Source organism: Pipistrellus kuhlii, unplaced genomic scaffold (assembly GCF_014108245.1).
Source record: "Pipistrellus kuhlii isolate mPipKuh1 unplaced genomic scaffold, mPipKuh1.p scaffold_m20_p_13, whole genome shotgun sequence".
Classification (NCBI taxonomy): domain Eukaryota; kingdom Metazoa; phylum Chordata; class Mammalia; order Chiroptera; family Vespertilionidae; genus Pipistrellus; species Pipistrellus kuhlii.
In genome coordinates this window covers 32,051,032-32,069,392 of record NW_023425438.1, presented here as the reverse complement: position 1 = coordinate 32,069,392, position 18,361 = coordinate 32,051,032, and the positions used below count along the sequence as shown (strand labels likewise).

The window sequence follows — 18,361 nt, the reverse complement described above, 5'->3', positions numbered from 1 at the left end:
ACTCTAAAAGCTGTTCGAAGACGGCATGGATTGAAGCAGAAGGCAGTGAGCTCCCAGGGACTGGTTACATTCAGGTAGAGGTTGGACAGTCACTTCAAAGGGCTGCTTTTAGAAGAGCTTGTGGCTGAAAAGTCCCTTCAGATCAAGAATCGATCTTGATTCTTGTACCGTCGCCTCCTAAACATCAACAATTCTTTGTTGCGAGGCTGTTAGGATGGCCTCCGAGCTGACAAATTTCCCAAAGGATTTTTCAGGATTAACATGGATCTCTTCAGGATAGTGGTTCATGAATCACTGACTTTAAATGATTAGGTAAAATGTACTCTTTAATTCAATAATGCTGAATCTCACGGCTACAAATATGTATTAGGCAGGCATTTTACTTCATCAAACACATGAAATTCTGAGCAGGAACCTGCCAGTCAGCATGGTGAGAAACAGAAAGCGCATTTTTACCAGAGCTCTGGTCGGACTCTGGTCCCAGCTCTGATATTAAATAACTTCTCCGAGCTTCAGGTTCTTCGTCGGCAAGATGACGTGAATTGGATTCGATTCGTAGCTTTCAACTTTCTTCTTTTGGGTGGAACTTTTCCTTCAATCACAGAACGGCTGGCAGCACACGGAGGCCCTCAGCCCTGAGGAGGTATACATGTGGAAAAAGGCAAAGTACCCGTTTCTTCCTAGACTGCTCTGGGGCTGCCCACTGAATAATCTTTGTGGTCCCTTGTCCCTTTCTGCTCAGTGTCTGGGAAACAATAGGTACTCAAAATATATGTATGAATGAATAATGGCTAGAGTAAGTTAAGCCCCTAAGACAAGTTCTATGTGTAGGGGTACGGTAAATCACCTATATAACCTAATAATAGGATAATGTGCAAATTAACCATCACTTTGCTACACAAGCCACACCCACCAGTCAATCAGAGCAGGTATGCAAATTAACCCAACAAAGATGGCAGTTAATTTGCATACACGGAGGGAGGGAGGAATGAAGGCTGAAGACAGCATAGAAGAGGGAGCTGAAACCGGTTTGGCTCAGTGGATAGAGTGTCGGTCTGCAGACTGAAAGGTCCCGGGTTCGATTCTGGTCAAGGGCATGTACCTTGGTTGCGGGCACATCCCCAGTGGGGGGTGTGCAGGAGGCAGCTGATCGATGTTTCTCTCTCATCGATGTTTCCAACTCTCTATCCCTCATTTTTCCTCTCTGTAAAAAATCAATAAAATATATTAAAAAAAAAAAAAAAAGAAAGAAGAGGGAGGGAAAGTAGAAAGCAAGGTGGCTATAGCTGCTGGAGGGAAAACACTGGCAGTGTGGGGGGCAGGGCAGGGCGAGGGGGATCCTGCAGGAAGTCTTGCAGGAATATTCCTGCAACAGGTGCCTAGTCCTATATAATAAAGAGCTAATATGCAAATGGTCATCATGACCTCACACCTTAATGACTCAGACATCAAATACTGGGGAGAGGGGAGTGGGGACCAGCCAGGCACAAATCAGCTCGTGAGAGAGGAATGGGGCGCAGCCAGGCTGCAGCCCAGGAGAGGGACAAGCTGCACGCCCCGTGGTCCCAGGCACCTATGGCTGTGGCCCGGGCTAAGCCGCCCGCTCACCGTCCCTGGCGGCTGTGGCAGGCCTGGTGAAGCTGGCCTGGGTCCTGGGTGCCTGTGGCCAGCCAAAAGGAGGGAAGCCTGGGTCCTGGGTGCCCACAACCGGCTGGAGGAGGAAATCCTGGGTCCCAGGTGCGGGGCGAGGCAGAGGCAGTTAGGGGCAATCAGGCCAGCAGGGGGGCAGTTTAAGGTGATCAGACAGGCAGGCAAGTAGTTAGGAGCTAGTGCTCCTGGATTGTGTGAGGCAGTCAGACATCCCTCAAAGGGTCCTGGATTGGAGAGGGTGCAGGCCGGGCTGAGGGACCCTCCCCCACCTCCCCACCGCCCATGCTCAAATTTCATTCACCAGGTCTTTAGTTAGGTATATTTCAGGATAACAGAGGGTGTTATAAAATACTAGTGGCCCAGTGCATGAATTCATGCACCAGTGGGTCCCTCGTCCTGGCCAGTGATCACTGGGGCCAATCAGGGCTGATGGGGGATGGCTGGCCGGGGAGGGACCGATGGAGGTTGGCCGGCAGGAGAGGGACTGTAGGAGGGCTCAAGGGCATGCCCAGCCCATCTTGACCAGTCCTGATTGGCCGGATCCCAGCAGCAAGCTAACCTATCAGTTGGAGGGTCTGTCTGCTGGTGGTTGACCAATTGGTCAGACACTTAGCATATCAGGCTTTTATATATATAGATATTTTGAGAGGAGACGTTAGTCCCAATTTGATGAAGTAGATCCACTAAAGATGCCAAAGCTACACACACTAGCCTTTGGCCATGTTGGTAAATAACCAAAGAAACAAACCAAGTCCAGGTGCTTTGAATAGCCCACCCAAACCCCTAAGTTTTCAGCCCTGCTTGGGAAAGATGCATTGTGTGGGCTCCTGCAATTAAAAAGCATTTTTTACTTGGTAAGTATTCATCTCAAGTGATCTTACAAAGAGCTTTACCTTTTCAAGAGTTACGTTTCCATTGCTCATATTGTGGAGGGCCATTTTATAATCAGTTGCATACTGTGAGAGAAAGAAAAATAACTGTCAGGGCACAGGAGAAGATGGGAGCGAATAGCTGAGCCTCTTGCTAGTCTGTCATTGTTCACTTTGAGTGTCGGGGGACATTGCTCAATTAGTTGGCCTAACAGGGGACTCTGAGAACCACACAAAAGTACCTTCACATTAAGGCAGCATGTACTACAAGAGGCCTCTGGGTTAGATAGAGACCCAGGGAGAATTTCCTTATACCTCTTGGACAACGGGTTGGTCAGCCTACCCAACTGCATGCTGAGAGCTTGATATTTCAAACAGCTGGTTTTCACAGTATTTGGAGAACCTTGGTATTAATTTCATAATGCCCAAATTCACTTTTCAATGAGTCTCCACTTACGTTTACTCGTTTATTTATGCTTCACTTTGTTCCAGAATTTGTTTGACTATGACTGCTTTTCAGAATCTATTTCTAACTGGCCTGAGCCTCCCCTCTCCAAAGCAAAGGATGCCAGGCAAGCCCGTGTTTCCTGGCTGAGTCTCCTGGGAGACCCACTCCTCTGAGGTGAAACACCTCTCCAGCTTTGGCCTACGGCCGACTGCACACATTTCTGCGCAGGGGTCTCCCAGGGGCGGCATGGCGATCGAGTGGAATCTGTTATGAAACACCCTTCCCGGCCTGTTCTGAGGACAGCTGCTTCTGAACACTCCAGAGCAGCATGTTAGGAGGCACGGACCCGGAGGCCTGCTTTGTGCTGACCTCTGTGGAGCTCTGGTCCTCTCGCAGCGTTGACTGATCAAGCTTTCAGACGCACGGAGGTGGTTCAGTGGTCCTGTGACCAGGATGGCAGGAAAAACAAAACTCACTCCACATGAGATAGGCCCTGAAACCCCATAAACCTATTATTTTCCTCCTACCTCATGTGATAGACAGAAGCCAACACTGTGCTTATATGCAGATTTGTTTTGTTTTTATTTTTTTAAATTTTTTTTTTTAAAGAGAGAGGCTATAATTAGAAACAGAAAAGTCTTTGGTTATAAAGGGCAATCAGGTTAGTCCATCTAATCTAGACCTTTATATTTCTTCTTTGTGTAAACCATGGCTACAGGGGTGTTACTTAGAGTATTGCTCAAATTAGGGAAAAATTGAAAACAACCCGAACGTCCATCAACAAGAGGCCGATGGGGTAAAATCAGGGGACACTCAGAGAGTGGAATACAACCAATAACATGTGCAGGCGGATGATTCACTGACATGAGAAAATCTGCTTTGAGAAAGAGTTTAGAGTCCTGGCCAGTAGCTCAGCTGGTTAGAGCATTGTCTCGGTACTACACCAAAGTTGTGAGTTTGATCCCCGGTCAAGGCACATACAAGAATCAACCAATGAATGCATAAATAAGTGGGACAACAAATTGATGTTTCTCTCTCTCTCTCTCAAATCAACAAAAGAAAAACCTTAAAAATCTTAAAATTATAAAAAGAGTTTACAAACAACATATTTAGTATGATTATTTTTAAAACGAGCATGCATAATAGAAAAAAACAGATCTGAAGGATGTATATCAAAATGTCCATGGGTAGCTCTAGGTGGTGAATATGGATGATTATTTTACTTTCTCCTACTTTTTTGTACTTTACTTTTACTCTTTTTTTTTGCAATGAGTATATACTACCCTTATAACCCGAAAAAATATAAAATTGAAAGATATTCTAAAGTATTCAAGAGAGCCTCAAAATGTGATTGGAGTGTATTTCTCAGGTGATGTGGAAAGATGTTGAAACCAGTGGGATATTTTAGAAAAACACTGAGTTTTGTTTTGTGTGTTTGATTCCAGGGGCCCATCTATGAAACTTGGACCGATGTTACCAAGTTTTGCTAACACCTTACCTAATTCTATGGCAATAATTTATACCACCTCCACCCCCATCCAAGGTCCATAGTTTTAGCAAAGCATCCAGCCTTACCGTTTTAAAAGTGGCAACCACAAGATTTGAGGGAAACAGGTTTCTGTTGGAAAAGGAAGCATTTCATCAGTATTCTTAAAATTCAGCATTCAAAGCATCTGCTTTCAGAGGCCCATTCCTGACAGCCTCACATCCTCTCTCCAGCAATTACTATGGTCTTCTGCTTGTCCAGACACCCACCTATGCCTCGGCTGCTGGGCCACAGTACAAACTTGAGTGCCCCAATTTTTACTTCCTCTCCTGTTTGATATTCATGCGCAGCCAAACCAGAGGAACTGCATCACTCTCATTTCCCCGAGAGGGTAAGCCCCGCTGCAGAGGTTTTCAATGGGGAGTGGTGCTGCTCCACATGGAATCCACGGGGGTTTTTATTGTGGGAATAATTGCAGGGCATTCCTGGAATTGGGGGTGTGTGTGTAAGGGAATGTGCCGGGTCCCGGCCATTCATTCTGCTACATACAGTCAAGTCCTGGACAATAAATGGTCCCAAGGTCCTCATGCCTTCCAAGGTCCTAGACCTGCAGATGAAATTATAATTTACCTGAGCCTAAACTGAGCCCCAAACAAGGCAGTTTTTGCATAATTTGAATCTGTTCTGAATTTCCTAGGAGAGCAACGACTGCATAATATCTGGGGCGAATCTTCTTTTGCTCTGTTCGGAATGTTTCCAAGAATCGTCCATCTTTCTGGAAAAATCACATTGCCCGTGGCAAATGGTTAAGATCTGAGTCTTGAACGGCACACGTGGTACCAAGTTTCAGGCTGTATTTATAGCTGTGTCATGAATAGTGACTCTAAATTCAGAAGCAAGCACTTCGCTTAGGAGCATTTACATATTAAAAACCATTCCTTTTATTATAAATCACTGTTTTTACTTTTACATTGCAGTTAAGTCCTATCAATGTTTTGAATCGTGCATCTAGGTAAATCCTGTTTATGAATTTCATTTCAAGATGAAGGCTATAAAATATTTTTACAAAAGCAGGGCAATAGGGCCGCGTTAAGCTGTGTTTTGAAAACAAAGTCTATTCGTGCAAACAGCTTTACAGAGGGCCTCCTTCGGGTCAGGCTCTGTGCAAGATTCTGTCCTTAAAATATCAGAAAAATCCCACTGACAGTCCATCTTTTCTACCCACTTCCTATAAGAATAAGTCTAGGAGAGTCAACAACTCTGGATCATCCTTATAATATGTGCCAAATTTACGCACTCATTTTTACGTCTATAGTTGAGTTGTTTACCTAGCACTGGTGTCTCCAGGCAACTATGTGCAATATGTTTGGTTTCAGAGGGAGGCAGGTCTGACTGCAACCCACCCCTACAAACAGATGGTCCCTGGAGGCCACACCTTTGGGTAATATCCTCTTCCTTGAGTGGGGGCCTATGACTTTCTTTTACCCAAAAGAATAAAGTAAAGGTGATGGATGTCACTTTCGTGATTTGGTTACATAAAATCGTAGCTCCCATCATGCGAGAAGACTCTCTTGACTGACCTCTGGGCTTGCATGTTTGATGAGACAGGCTGCTGTGTTGGACAGGCCCACAGGGCAGGAAACTGAGGGTGGCCGCTGGCCAACAGCCAACGAGGAACTGGGGCTCCCAGACTAGCCTTCAAGGATCCAAATTCTGCCCAAAGTTGTGTGACCTCAGAACTGAATACTTCCCCAGTCAGGCCTCTGGAGGAGACCTCAGCTGTGGCCGACACCTGCTTGCAGCTCTGTAAGCGACTGACGCAGAAGACTCCGCTAAGCCATGCCAGGATTCTTACCCCACAGATTCTGTGAGATAATGCGCCAACAGGGTTAACAGAATAGAAAATTTCATTACACTAGGGTGCTTCCACAAGACAACCAGTAGGTAGAGACCGCAACACAGCATTTTCCAAATCTACTTGTCTGGGAAACCAGAATTGCTTTGAATATATTTAAGAGAACACCACCCCGTACACACCTGCATTTAAGCACACAAAATGTGATCATCAGTTGAATAAAGTGTGATCAGAAATTTGAGTTCTATCATAAGCATATTTACTTTAAAAAAAAAAAAAGGTAGAAAAGACTAGCAATGTGGATCGACTATTCCTTAATGTATGGATGAATAGCAACTTACGTTTGCCTATTATTTCCAGTACAAAGCACCTTTCTTATATATTTCAAACTTACGGATTAGGTTTGGTATCTCATTTCCATATGCTATACTACTTAGAAGCGGAAGTTGGCCCTGAGGCAAGGATTTCCTATTCTACCCGCACTGCAGGACAACTCTTGGTAGTTCCAGGACTGAACTGGCCATCAGGTTCTCTCCCTAAGAGGACAAGGAAGGTAAGGACTGAGCTGGGTTAGAAGCCTCCCCATCAATCTCTACGGGGAACAACTTCTGCTGGACGCACCTTGCATCCTTAAGGATTAGCAGTTTCCTCAGTTGGTGCAAATACAGCCTTCTCCACAGCCTTGAAATACACTCTTTTCCAAAGAGCCCATACTATTTGTTTAAACTTTGCTGTGGTTAGCCTGTCTGGTCTCCTTAGCATGAGCAATAATCCAATACTGTCTCATCCAGATAGACCATGACCCTAACCCAGAACTTCTAGACCAAACAGCCATCAACACACCGACCTGTTGTCAGACAGTCTATGGTATCTAGTCTACAAAATCCAACAGGAACAGAGGTGCAGACAATACTAGAGGCAAAACAACTGTCCCTCCCTTCCCCCACCCCCCCAAAAAATCAATTTTCTTAGAAGAAAACAATATGTTCCTGCAGTTTCTTACAAAGTTAAACATACACTTACCATATGACCCAGCAATTCCATTTCTGGATATTTACAAGAGAAATGAAAATATGTCTGCAAAAAGGGCCTGTATGGTTAACAGTCTTAATCTTCATAGCCCCAAACCCAAATGTTCACCTAAAGGTGAATGTACAGATTATGATAAATCTGCACAACGGAATCCTATCTGGCAACAAAAAGAAATCAACTACTAATATATGCAACTGGGTAATCTCAATAACACTGTGCTGGGCAAACATAGCCAGACAAAGAAAAGCACATGCTGAATGATTCTATTATTATGAAACTCAAGTAAAAGCAAAACTAATCTGTAGTGACAGAAAGCAGAACTTTCTACCCGAAATTTCCTGGGGCCGGGGGCAGAGAGTGGGCATTGCTGAGACGGCTCATGAGCGACAGAAATGTTCAGTGTCTGGATTGTGGGGATGGGTAAGTGAGTTCTTTATTTGTAAAAAACTCACTGAAATGCACACTTAAAAGAGGTGTGTTTCTCATTGTATATAAATCAGTCAAATTGCTTTAAAAGTTAAAACAACAACAACAACATATAGTGCTAACTGCAAAGGAGATTTTATAACAACAAAAAAACAACAACTTACATTCAATGGAGTGACTGAACTTTCTTTAGCTTATACAGCTTAGCTCTCAGACAGTAATCCCTGGGGAGGGATTGCCTGGGAGCAAACGAACCCACAAAATCATACTCCTTTCCCTTGGTCCCCCTGGTTGCGACAGACCAAGAAGAGGAGTGGTCCCCTCCTGCCTACACAAAAGGGCAAAGAGCTGAGCCTGTGGATTAGTCAAGAAAATCTCTGACAGTGTCTTTGGTATTGTATCTGAAAAGTCATTGCCATACTCAAAGATACCTAAGTCTTCTCCTGTGCTATCTCCTGGCAGTTGTATCGTTTGTGCATTTTACATTTAGATTTGTGATCCATTTCAAGTTCATTTTTGTTAAGGGTGCTGGATCTGTGTCCCAATTCTTTTTTTTTTTTTTTTTGCATTTGGATGTCCAGCTGTTCTGGCACCATCTGTTGGAAAGATGATCTTTGTGCCACTGTTTACTCCTTTGTAAAAGATCCATTGACCATCTTTATAAGAGTCTATCTCTGGCTTTCTATTCTGTTCCATTGATCTATTTGCCTATTCTTTCACTAAAATCACAGTCTTGATTACAGTAGCTTTATCACAAATCTTAGGGTCAGGCGGGTAGTGTCAGTTCTACAACTCTGTTATCTCTGCACTCTTCTTACCCCCTCTCCTTTCAAACACATATGCTGCTGAGAGCTCGGGATTTTTCTTACTCCTGACTCTCCTGTGTCCAAGGACTAGCTGCTCGTCATCCAAGCAGTTTTGCTTCCCAGAGCTCTGTCTTGGGCATTTTCCTCCAACTCCTCACATTCACACAATAACTTTGTGGGCTTTTAAAATAAGGAGCGGAAGGAATTTTAGTGGTGACCATGTTCAACCCTCCTCTCCCCTCCCTTCCCCCACGCTGTTAGCTCATGGTGACACCACAGCTCAGAGACCAGCCCTGTCCAATAGAACTTTCTACATTTGTGCTGTCCAATATGGCTACTGAGCACTTGAAATATGGTTAATGCTACTGAGAATCTGAATTTTAAATGTGTACATTGAAAATTTAAATGACATATTTAAAGTTTTTAAAAATATATTTTTATTGATTTTTTACAGAGAGGAGGAGAGAGGGATAGAGAGCTAGAAACGTCGATGAGAGAGAAACATTGACCAGCTGCCTCTTGCACAACCCCTACTGGGGATGTGCCCGCAACAAATGTACATGCCCTTGACCGGAATCGAACCTGGGACCTTTTAGTCCGCAGACCGATGCTCTACCACTGAGCCAAACCGGTTTCAGCGGCATATTTAAATTCATCTCGATGGCTGCGTTTGATTGGGGGCTGTCCTGCAGCTAAGGTCTTCCATCTTCCTGCAGCTAAGGCAGGAAGATGGTGGCTGAGAAGAGAAAAATGTTGCTGGAATCGATCCCCTCTAGGATCCACCTTGTTATGAAAAGTGGAAAGTGCATGCTGGGGTACAAGCAAATTCTGAAGGTGACCAGAGAACGGCAAAGCGAAACTGATCATCTTTGCCAGCACCTGTCCAGCCTTGGCAATCTGAAATAGTGTACAAGGCCACGTTAGCCAAGATTGGTGCCCATCACTGTCGTGGCAGCAATACTGGACTGGGCACAGCATGTGGAAAATTCTACAGAGTATGCTCACTGGCTGTCAGTGACCCGTTTCCGACATCATTAGAAACATGCTAGAACAGACTGGTAAATTGTAAAAAGTAAATCACGCAAAAATATTCTTTATTAAAACTGGCCAGAAAAAAATATTTTGGTTAAAAAAAAAAGAATTTCTGCCGAAACCGGTTTGGCTCAGTAGATAAAGGATCGATCCCGGTCAAGGGCATGTACCTTGGTTGCGGGCACAGCCCCAGAAGAGGGTGTGCAAGAGGCAGCTGATCGATGTTTCTCTCTCATTGACGTTTCTAGCTCTCTATCCTTCTCTCTTCCTATCTGTAAAAAAATCAATAAAATATATATATTTAAAAATGTATTTCTTTTAGTGGGTGGAAATCAAGAACATTTGCAAAAATGCCAAGACCATACTACTAAGTCAAATCAGACCAAATTGGGAAAGAACAAATGGTCATGCTTTCCAGAGCTATGGGAATCTGTAGATGCACTACTTAGAAAACTGGTATGAGCCGAAGTGGATCTGGTAACGCTTTCGTTAGCGGTACTGTACAGACTCATGCAGCTCACAGGATGAAAAACTTCAGTGTTCCTTCTTTACACATCCATTACTATTTATTCTTCTGATCCTATTGTCAATTTTTAAGAATGTTAAACTATTTACTTTTGCTTGGGTATATATTTTTGTTCCAGAGTACTCCCTTTAAGTTAAAAAATCCTTTCCTTATTTATGAACATTTCAAAGACTCCTTAGAACAGGATATGGCTCCCACCATATACATCTGATACTTCTTACCCCTGGTGTTTATCCTTAGAGCCAGTAAACAGGATGTGCTCCTTCTGATCTTGGTACCCCTGCCGAGGAGGTTGGGAGCGGAGGAAGGGCTGCGGTGATGGGCTCACTATTGTGACAGTGGGGGTTGGGGGAGTCCCACATCTAGTTTTAAATGCCAGCTGGAAAGGTTCATGCCGGGCCCCTGCATTTTTCACACTAAGGCTAAGAACAGCCGAAACCGGTTTGGCTCAGTGGATAGTGTCGGCCTGCAGACTGAAGGGTCCCAGGTTCGATTCCGGTCAAGGGCATGTGCCTTGGTTGCGGGCACATCCCCAGTGGGGGGTGTGAAGAGGCAGCTGATCCATGATTCTCTCTCATCGATGTTTCTAACTCTCTATCCCTCTCTCTTTCTCTCTGTAAAAAAAAATCAATAAAATATATTTAAAAAAGAAAAAGAAACTAAGGCTAAGAACAGCACTCATTCTCTGTATCAAGTAGCTTGAGAGGCTGGAATATACTAGAACCGTGGTCGGTAAACTGTAGCTCACGAGCCACATGAGGCTCTTTGGCCCCTTGAGTGTGGCTCTTCTATAAAATACCACGGCTTGAGCGAGTCTATTTTGAAAAAGTGGCATTAGAAGAAATTTAAGTTTTAATAAATTTGGCTCTCAAAAGAAATTTCAGTCATTGTACTGTTGATATTTGACTAATGAGTTTGCCGACCACTGCACTAGACTATTAGCAAGACACTCAAATATTTATCCTCATAACAAGTCTAGGTAGTAGATACTATTATTAGCCTTATTTTACAGTGAAGGAAACCGAGGCACCAAGAGGCTAAATGACTTGTCCACACAGCTAGTAAGTGGTAGAGCTGGATTCAAATCCAGGGAATTGTCTTCAGTGCCTGCTCACCATCACTACCCACACTGTCTCTCTGGGTGCATGTTCTTTTCTGTACTCGAACTGTTCGGGTAGTCTCCTGAGTAGAAGAAATGGTGTCAAGTTAAAACCTTTCTTCTTCTTCTTCTTATTTTTTTTTTTTTAATTACAAGCTACTATTTTGGTGAGTAGTTTGGCTGAAAAACGTCCATGAATTTGTTTTGTTTTGTTTTTTTTTAATATATTTTATTGATTTTTCAGAGAAGAAGAGAGAGGGATAGAGAGTTAGAAACATCGATGAGAGAGAATCATCGACCAGCTGCCTCTTGCACACCCCCATGGGGGATGTGCCCGCAACCAAGGTACATGCCCTTGACTGGAATCGAACCTGGGACCTTTCAGTCCGCAGGCCGACGCTCTATCCACTGAGCCAGACCGGTGCCGGCAAAAAAACGTCCATGAATTTGGTTCCTTGTTAGATTTGCTAAGAGTCTTCATCTTGCCAATAGAGATACTTAGACATAGATCAAACAACCTGCATAGCCAACATTTAAAAGAAATTATGCACCATTCACTCTTTTGACTGTGATGTGGAGGCTAATATCAGAGCTCAGTCCCCAATAGGTTTCTCTGCGTCTTTGCACCTACTGAGATGTGTGTTCTTTGCGGCTTGAGAGGCATCCTCTTCACACCAGTCCTTGAGGGAGGAAATTAAGTCCCTCATTTCCTCCCTTAGTGAAGGGAAAGGCTCATAGCACAGACCATTGTTGACAAAATGAGCACAAGAAAAAAACGTTAACTGCTGAATAAAGGGCGACAGGCAAAAATCTCAATGGTGCTTTTACCAGGCCCAGGGAGCGCCTGCTATACTTCTGCAAAAGACAAGGCCCCGGGCGGTTCTCTGCCAGAGCACACAGAGCCTCAGCCCAGGAGCTGTCCTTCTTGCCTCCTTTGCAGATAAGTCTTTGGTTCCCCATTTGAAAACTACGAAGTTTGGTTTTATAATAGAAGCCAGATGAAGGTTTAGTGCTTTCCATCTACAGCTGCCTCAGTGACTACAGCTGGAGTCAGTTTTGGAGACCGTAACAGGTAATGCAGGCAGAAAAGAAACTGGAACATCATGGAGCATAGGTGAGGACTTCTGCCCCATTTCAGAAATCTGTGTTTAGTTTTGACTTTCCTCCTCCATTTTCCAAATTTCCCATAGTGCTGATTCTATTAGTCCACAGCAGTCAGTCACTGTTCACTTCCTTTTCTCCAGGCTCCACGTGGTTCCCAATAGACCTAAAGACTGCCTTAGCTGCAAGGCATCTTGAGTTCCCCCAAAATTCTCCCCCCCCACCCCCATTTACTCTCATTTATTTCAAACTCTAAAAACAGGGCCATCCCCATTAGTTGAGTAAACCCCATATGGCTCCATTTATAACAAGGGCAAACAAATATTGGGCCAGACATAACTCATTTAATCCTCAAAGCAATCCTGTGAGGTAGGTACTGTCAGGATCCCTATTAGGAAAAGGAGGAAGCCAGGGCACAGGAAGTTATGGGCGTGCCCTAGGAGCAGTGGTCGGCAAATTGCGGCTCTCCAGCCGCGGTGTGCCGCTCTGTTGACTAATGAGTTTGCCCACCACAGCCCTAGAACTCTGGAATAAGCATTGTTAGGGACTACGAACTTCTACAATGACTGGGTTCCTGATAAGCTAATTCTGTGTCTTTGGTGCCAAAATCATTTCGTGTTGGATGAAATGTCATGGCTCAGTTACGTGGGTCACACCCAGCGTGGAGAGTTCTGTATTGTTCCGGGACCTCAGGCGTAAAAGCTGCAGGCTGCGGAAACCGGTTTGGCTCAGTGGATAGAGCTTCGGTCTTCGGACTGAAGGGGTCCCAGGTTCGATTCCGGTCAAGGGTATGTACCTTGGTTGCGGGCGCATCCCCGGTGGGGTGGAGATGGGGGGTTGCAGGAGGCAGCTGGCTGATGCTTTTCTCTTATCGATGTTTCTAGCTCTCTATCCTTCTCCCTTCCTCTCTGTAAAATATCAATAAAATATTTTAAAATTAAAAAAAAAAAAGCTGCAGGCTGCTCAGGAAGGAACTGTCTACAACTCTGCCACCTGAGAGCTACTGTCCACTGTCCACTGTCCCTTCTCAGCTCTCGAGGGGCTGCTCCTAGTGCAGGCAGACACCTCACACCCACTCCCATCTACTTTGTTATTCCCAATCCATTGTGTGGTAGGAAATCGAACCACTGGGCAATGGCATTCTGAATTTTGTAAAAGGCACGATGAATATGGATTGGTTTCATTTCTTTTTGACTTGTACTTATAGCTTCAAAACACAAATTAGAGCCGAAACCGGTTTGGCTCAGTGTATAGAGCACATGTGTCAAACACAAGGCCCTCGGGCCAAATCCGTCCCGCCAGGCCTTGCAATGTGGCCCGCACCGCGCTGTCATCACTGCACTCCGCTGCGTTTCCATCACAATGACAGTTTATGACTGTTCAGTAAACCATTCGGCCCGCAATTTAGGCTGGATTTTAGATTTTGGCCCCTTCTCTGATTGAGTTCGACACCCCTAGTATAGAGCGTCGGCCTGCCGACTGAAAGGTCCCAGGTTCAATTCTGGTCAAGGGCATGTACTTTGGTTGTGGGCACATCCCCAGTAGGGGGTATGCAAGAGGCAGCTGGTCGATAATTCTCTCTCATCGATGTTTCTAACTCTCTTCTCTATCCCTCTCTCTTCCTCTCTGTTAAAAAAAAAAAAAAAAAAGTCAATAAAATATATTTTTTTAAAAATTAGAAATGTGGCAGAGGGACCCTGTGGGATCTGGGGCCACCCTCCGACCAGGAAAGGCAAAGGACTTTAGCAAAGCCTGCACGGCACCAAGTCCCCAGAGACCGTGCCCACTCCTTCCAGGTGTTTTGCGTGTGGGCAGGGACCGGGTGAGGGCCGGGTGCACAGCAGGTGTTTCCTGGCAGATTCTCGGTTCGTTCACACGCCCACAGGCAGGAAGGGCCTCTGCCGCGGAACATGCCCGGAATCACTTAAAATGGACATCTGTACGGTGAGGTGACCAGGCGTCCTGCTTTTGGGGGCACAGTCCCGATTTCTAACAATTTGTCCCGGGACGCGGGACAAACGGTTAAAAATCGCCTGGTCACCTTACGCAAGGATTCCTTAAAAGCAGCAGTTTTAAAATTTTCACCCAGAGTCTTCCCAGACCCAGGAAGTATTCCCACGTGGCTCCGGACTGTTTCCTCCCACAAGCCGCTCGACCCGGCCACCCCCTTACCTGGTTCCTCTTCGCCGCAGAGCGAACACCTCTGAGGCTGTGGGACTAGGCTGTGGTGTCCTTACTATGGCATGCTGACTTGGGGGAGGGGCGGGGAGGGTGGGAAACGAGAGCCCTGAACGGTGGAGTCCGGAGTCCCACGGTTCTTATAATCCCTCTTTGGATCAATTTACTCCATGACCTTGAGCAAATCACTTAATCTCTCGGTAGCTCAATTTCCTCAGCTGTAAAACAGGATCACGCCCCCATACCACCTTGATCCGTGAGCTGCGGAGTCAAATGAGTTGGCTGTTGAACGCAATAGGAAAACACTAACCTATCCCCAACAAGCCACGACACAGGTTCTTTTAGCCGTTCCCGGAATCTGCAATCCCAAGCCCCCGAAAAGCCTGCACCGACACTGGCTGTTATGCCACGATACTGGGTGGTCATTCACTTCAAAAGCAGGAGCTAAAGCGGCGTGGATCTAAAACTAGCAAGCCACGAACAGAAAATAAAAGATTTCTTCTGGGGCTGGTAGTAATACGGTAAGGCCTCGGGCCACCCCCACCCCCTGTTTTTTGGCCACTGCCCCTCTCTTAGAGATGAGAATACTACTGAGCCTCCTACGGGGGCACCCCCAGCAGGTCAGAACTGCGCACCCACACTCCCTCCCTGGACCACGGATCCTTGCAAAGAAGAACCCTTTAACCTAGGGGTGTCGAACTCAATCAGAGAAGGGGCCAAAATCTAAAATCCAGCCTAAATTGCGGGCCGAATGGTTTACTGAACAGTCATAAACTGTCATTGTGATGGAAACGCAGCGGAGTGCAGTGATGACAGCGCGGTGCGGGCCACATTGCAAGGCCTGGCGGGACGGATTTGGCCCGCGGGCCTTGTGTTTGACACATGTGCTAACCTGACGTTGACCAGACGACTTAATTTTTAACAATTTGTCCTGCGTTGCGTGGCATTTTAAAAAAATGTCCCGATTTTTGGAAAGATTCTTTTAAATCTTTTGGACTTTTTTAAAACGCCGTGAGATGCGGGACAAATTGTTAAAAATCGGGACTGTCCCGCCAACAGCGAGACGTCTGGTCACCTTACTTTAACCCCAATATCCACTTCCTCTCCTGGGACAGATGACAGATAAACTGAAGAGCCAAAGGCACTCTCAACCTCATTAGACTGTTTTCAACACCAAAGTGACTCCTCCCAAACTTTAAGGATTTCTCAAGACTCCAACTATCAAGCTGCCTGACCCTAAGCAAAGGCCCTGATGCCATCCACATCCTAACAGGCTACCTCCACCTGCCTTTTAGGTAAGACATTTTGGTATGAACTTTCACGTCCACCTCATCAGAGATTTTTATTTTTTCAATGCCATGCCTTGGACTTTGATTTTGGTTGTCACCGCTGTCCTGTCAAATGAACGCTCTTTCTGTTCAGTGGCAGACCGCTGTCACATTTTCCAGAGGGAGGAACGGAAACAGCAGGAAGCCCAGGCCCTTTGCCCGGGGCCTGCTGTTTTTGCACAGCCTTAGCAATGAGGAGCTTTGCCTCAGTGACTTAAGACTCACCAGACCTCTCCAAGGCTCCCGATCAGAAACCTGGAGCAGGAGCCAGCTGAGCTCCTCTCCCGGCTGCACTTGGCCAGGTCAGTAAGCGCCTCCAGGCTGCAGTTTTCCGTCTGTGAACTCTGAGCTAATGGAGAAAGCAGGAGAGGCGGCGGGCTTGGGTAAACCAGAGAAACTACCCTGCGTCTTAAAGGATGAAAGGCAACTTGTACAAGTCACAGGAAGCAGGCACAGCTCAGTGAAGACACTTCTCTCCCTCTCCTTTAGAACTCACCTCTTCCCACAAATAAAGCCCCTTGAAACTCATAGGACTCCACAGCCGGCCTGATTATGGGTTGGAGGACCCTCTGTTCCAAGCCCCAGGAGGGCTAGTCTGGACAACGGGCCCCACACCACTAAGCCCACCTTGTTATCCTGGATGGACAACTCTTAAAAAAAAAATCACCAGCCAAAGGGCTGAAGCAGAGAAGGCCATCGATTACAGGCCAGGATGGCTCAACAGGCCAAATCTAGCCAATGCGCCCGGAAGCTTTCGGGGACCTTGGAGAAAATAGGGTGAAGCTATCCAGGTGTGGTTAGAACTTAGCCCGAGAGCATAAGAAGTCAAGTGCAGGTGAGGCTGCTGCCTCTGCCCTACTGCGCACTCACACTTAGCGGCACAACTGGCTCTTGCAAAAAAAAAAAAAAAAAAAAAAAAAAAAAAAATTGGCCCTACTCCTGCAGACTGTCTGGTGTACTAAGACAGATATTTGAAAAGGGTGGTCAGCATGCAGCTCCAGACGTTACTTTGATATTTAAAAATATTAGCAATTGCTGAAAGTGGTTTGGCTCAGTGGATGGAGCCTGTGGACTGTAAGGTCCCAGGTTCCATTCCGATCAGGGGCATGTAACTTGGTAGCGGGCACGTCCCCAGTAGGAGGTGTGCAGGAGGCAGCTGATCGATGATTCTCTCTCATCGATGTTTCTAACTCTCTATTCCTCTACCTTTCTCTCTGTAAAAAAAAAAAATCAATAAAATATATATAAAAATAAAAATATTAGCAACCAATTAAAATGAACTCTTTAGAAAGAGTATATGAAGGTGTGTGTTTATGAATGAACTGGAGTGCCATGAAGAGCCGGCGTCTCCAAGGAGGAGGGTGTGTGTGGGGAGGATCTGTCGTTTACCTGGCCAGGTCGAGGAAGGAATCCACCGTCTCTTTGGGGACCGGAGGGGAGCCCGAATCCTCCAGCCCAAGGTCGCTGGACTTCAGGATCTGCGCGTCAGACCCCGGCTTGATGATGAATGCCAGAGCGACGGCGAGCGCAGAGGCGCTCAGCGTGGTGAGGCCGAAGTAGGCGATGGCGATGCCGCCCAGGCGCCCCAGGGAGCTGGCGTCCAGGGAGGCGGCGCCCGACACCAGGCTGCAGACCACCAGGGGCAGGATGATCATGCGCAGCATGCGCAGCAGCATCTCCCCGGGGAAGGCCAGGTAGGCGACCTGCGTGCGGCTGAGCCCGAGCCCGCGCAGCGCCGCGCCCAGGCCGGTGCCCGCCACCACCCCGGACACGGTGAGCAGCACCAGCGCCTGGCGCCGGAGGAAGCCGGCGCAGCGCCGCGCGCGCCCCGCGGGGGGCCCGGGCGCCCCAGGCCCCGCCGGGGCGCTGTCCAGGTAGCCGTTGGTGTCACTGCTCTTCTCCATGACGTTGCTGCAGCTCAGAGCTGGGGAAGAGCGAAGGACTTGGGCTCTAGTAAAAGACGGAACTCTCAATGAATGGCTCGCTCAGGCGGAGCTGGCGCAATCCACTAGCTGTGTCTGGTTCTGGGAACCACCCCCTCGGGAGACCGCCGGGCTGGGCGCACACACAGGTGTGGAGAGAGAGGCCAGGGGAGGCGCTGGGAGCGGGCTGGAGCTCCCAGCTTGGCCGCAGAGATCTCCGGACAGAGGATGATGCAACGTGGGCGCCGATGGGAAGGAGGGATCACCGCTCCGGGGCCGCGCTCTGGCCAATCAGCACCCGCGCGCAGCCGCAGCGGGTCCCGGGCAGCGGTGGGTGGGGCGCCGGAACCCGGGCGCTGCCCAGGGCAGAGGGAGCCGGGCAGTCCGTGCGCCCCCAGCCTCTCTAACGGGGACGGGCACGGGCTCCAGGCTACCGTGGGGAGGCGCGGACTGAGGGACGGCGCGGGCCCTTGCCACTGCCCGGGCCTCTCGGGCGGACCGAGGTCTGGGCGCTCCGAGCCCGAGGGCCGGGAGAAGGTGGAACGGGGCTGCGTTCCTTGTCCCGATCGGGAGAGGGGGAAGGCTTTCCTCCACGGTTATTGC

At 47.2% G+C, this 18,361-nt stretch overlaps 1 protein-coding gene and 1 pseudogene across 1 annotated transcript in view; one reads left to right on the top strand and one right to left on the bottom strand.

Annotated features, from left to right (window-relative positions):
* Nucleotides 1-17,997, bottom strand: part of SLC1A4 (solute carrier family 1 member 4) — a 28,017-nt gene extending 10,020 nt beyond the window's left edge. The window contains exons 1-3 of the mRNA XM_036435526.2: nt 17,226-17,997; nt 4,543-4,585; nt 2,544-2,606 (exon numbers count right to left, since the gene is read on the bottom strand). Of these exons, the coding sequence (XP_036291419.1) occupies nt 2,544-2,606; nt 4,543-4,585; nt 17,226-17,740 (621 nt within the window). The 5' untranslated portion in view covers nt 17,741-17,997. The remainder of the gene's footprint in view (nt 1-2,543; nt 2,607-4,542; nt 4,586-17,225) is intronic.
* On the top strand, nt 9,277-9,641 carry LOC118717723 (annotated as a pseudogene).
* Nucleotides 17,998-18,361: the final 364 nt, after the last annotated feature.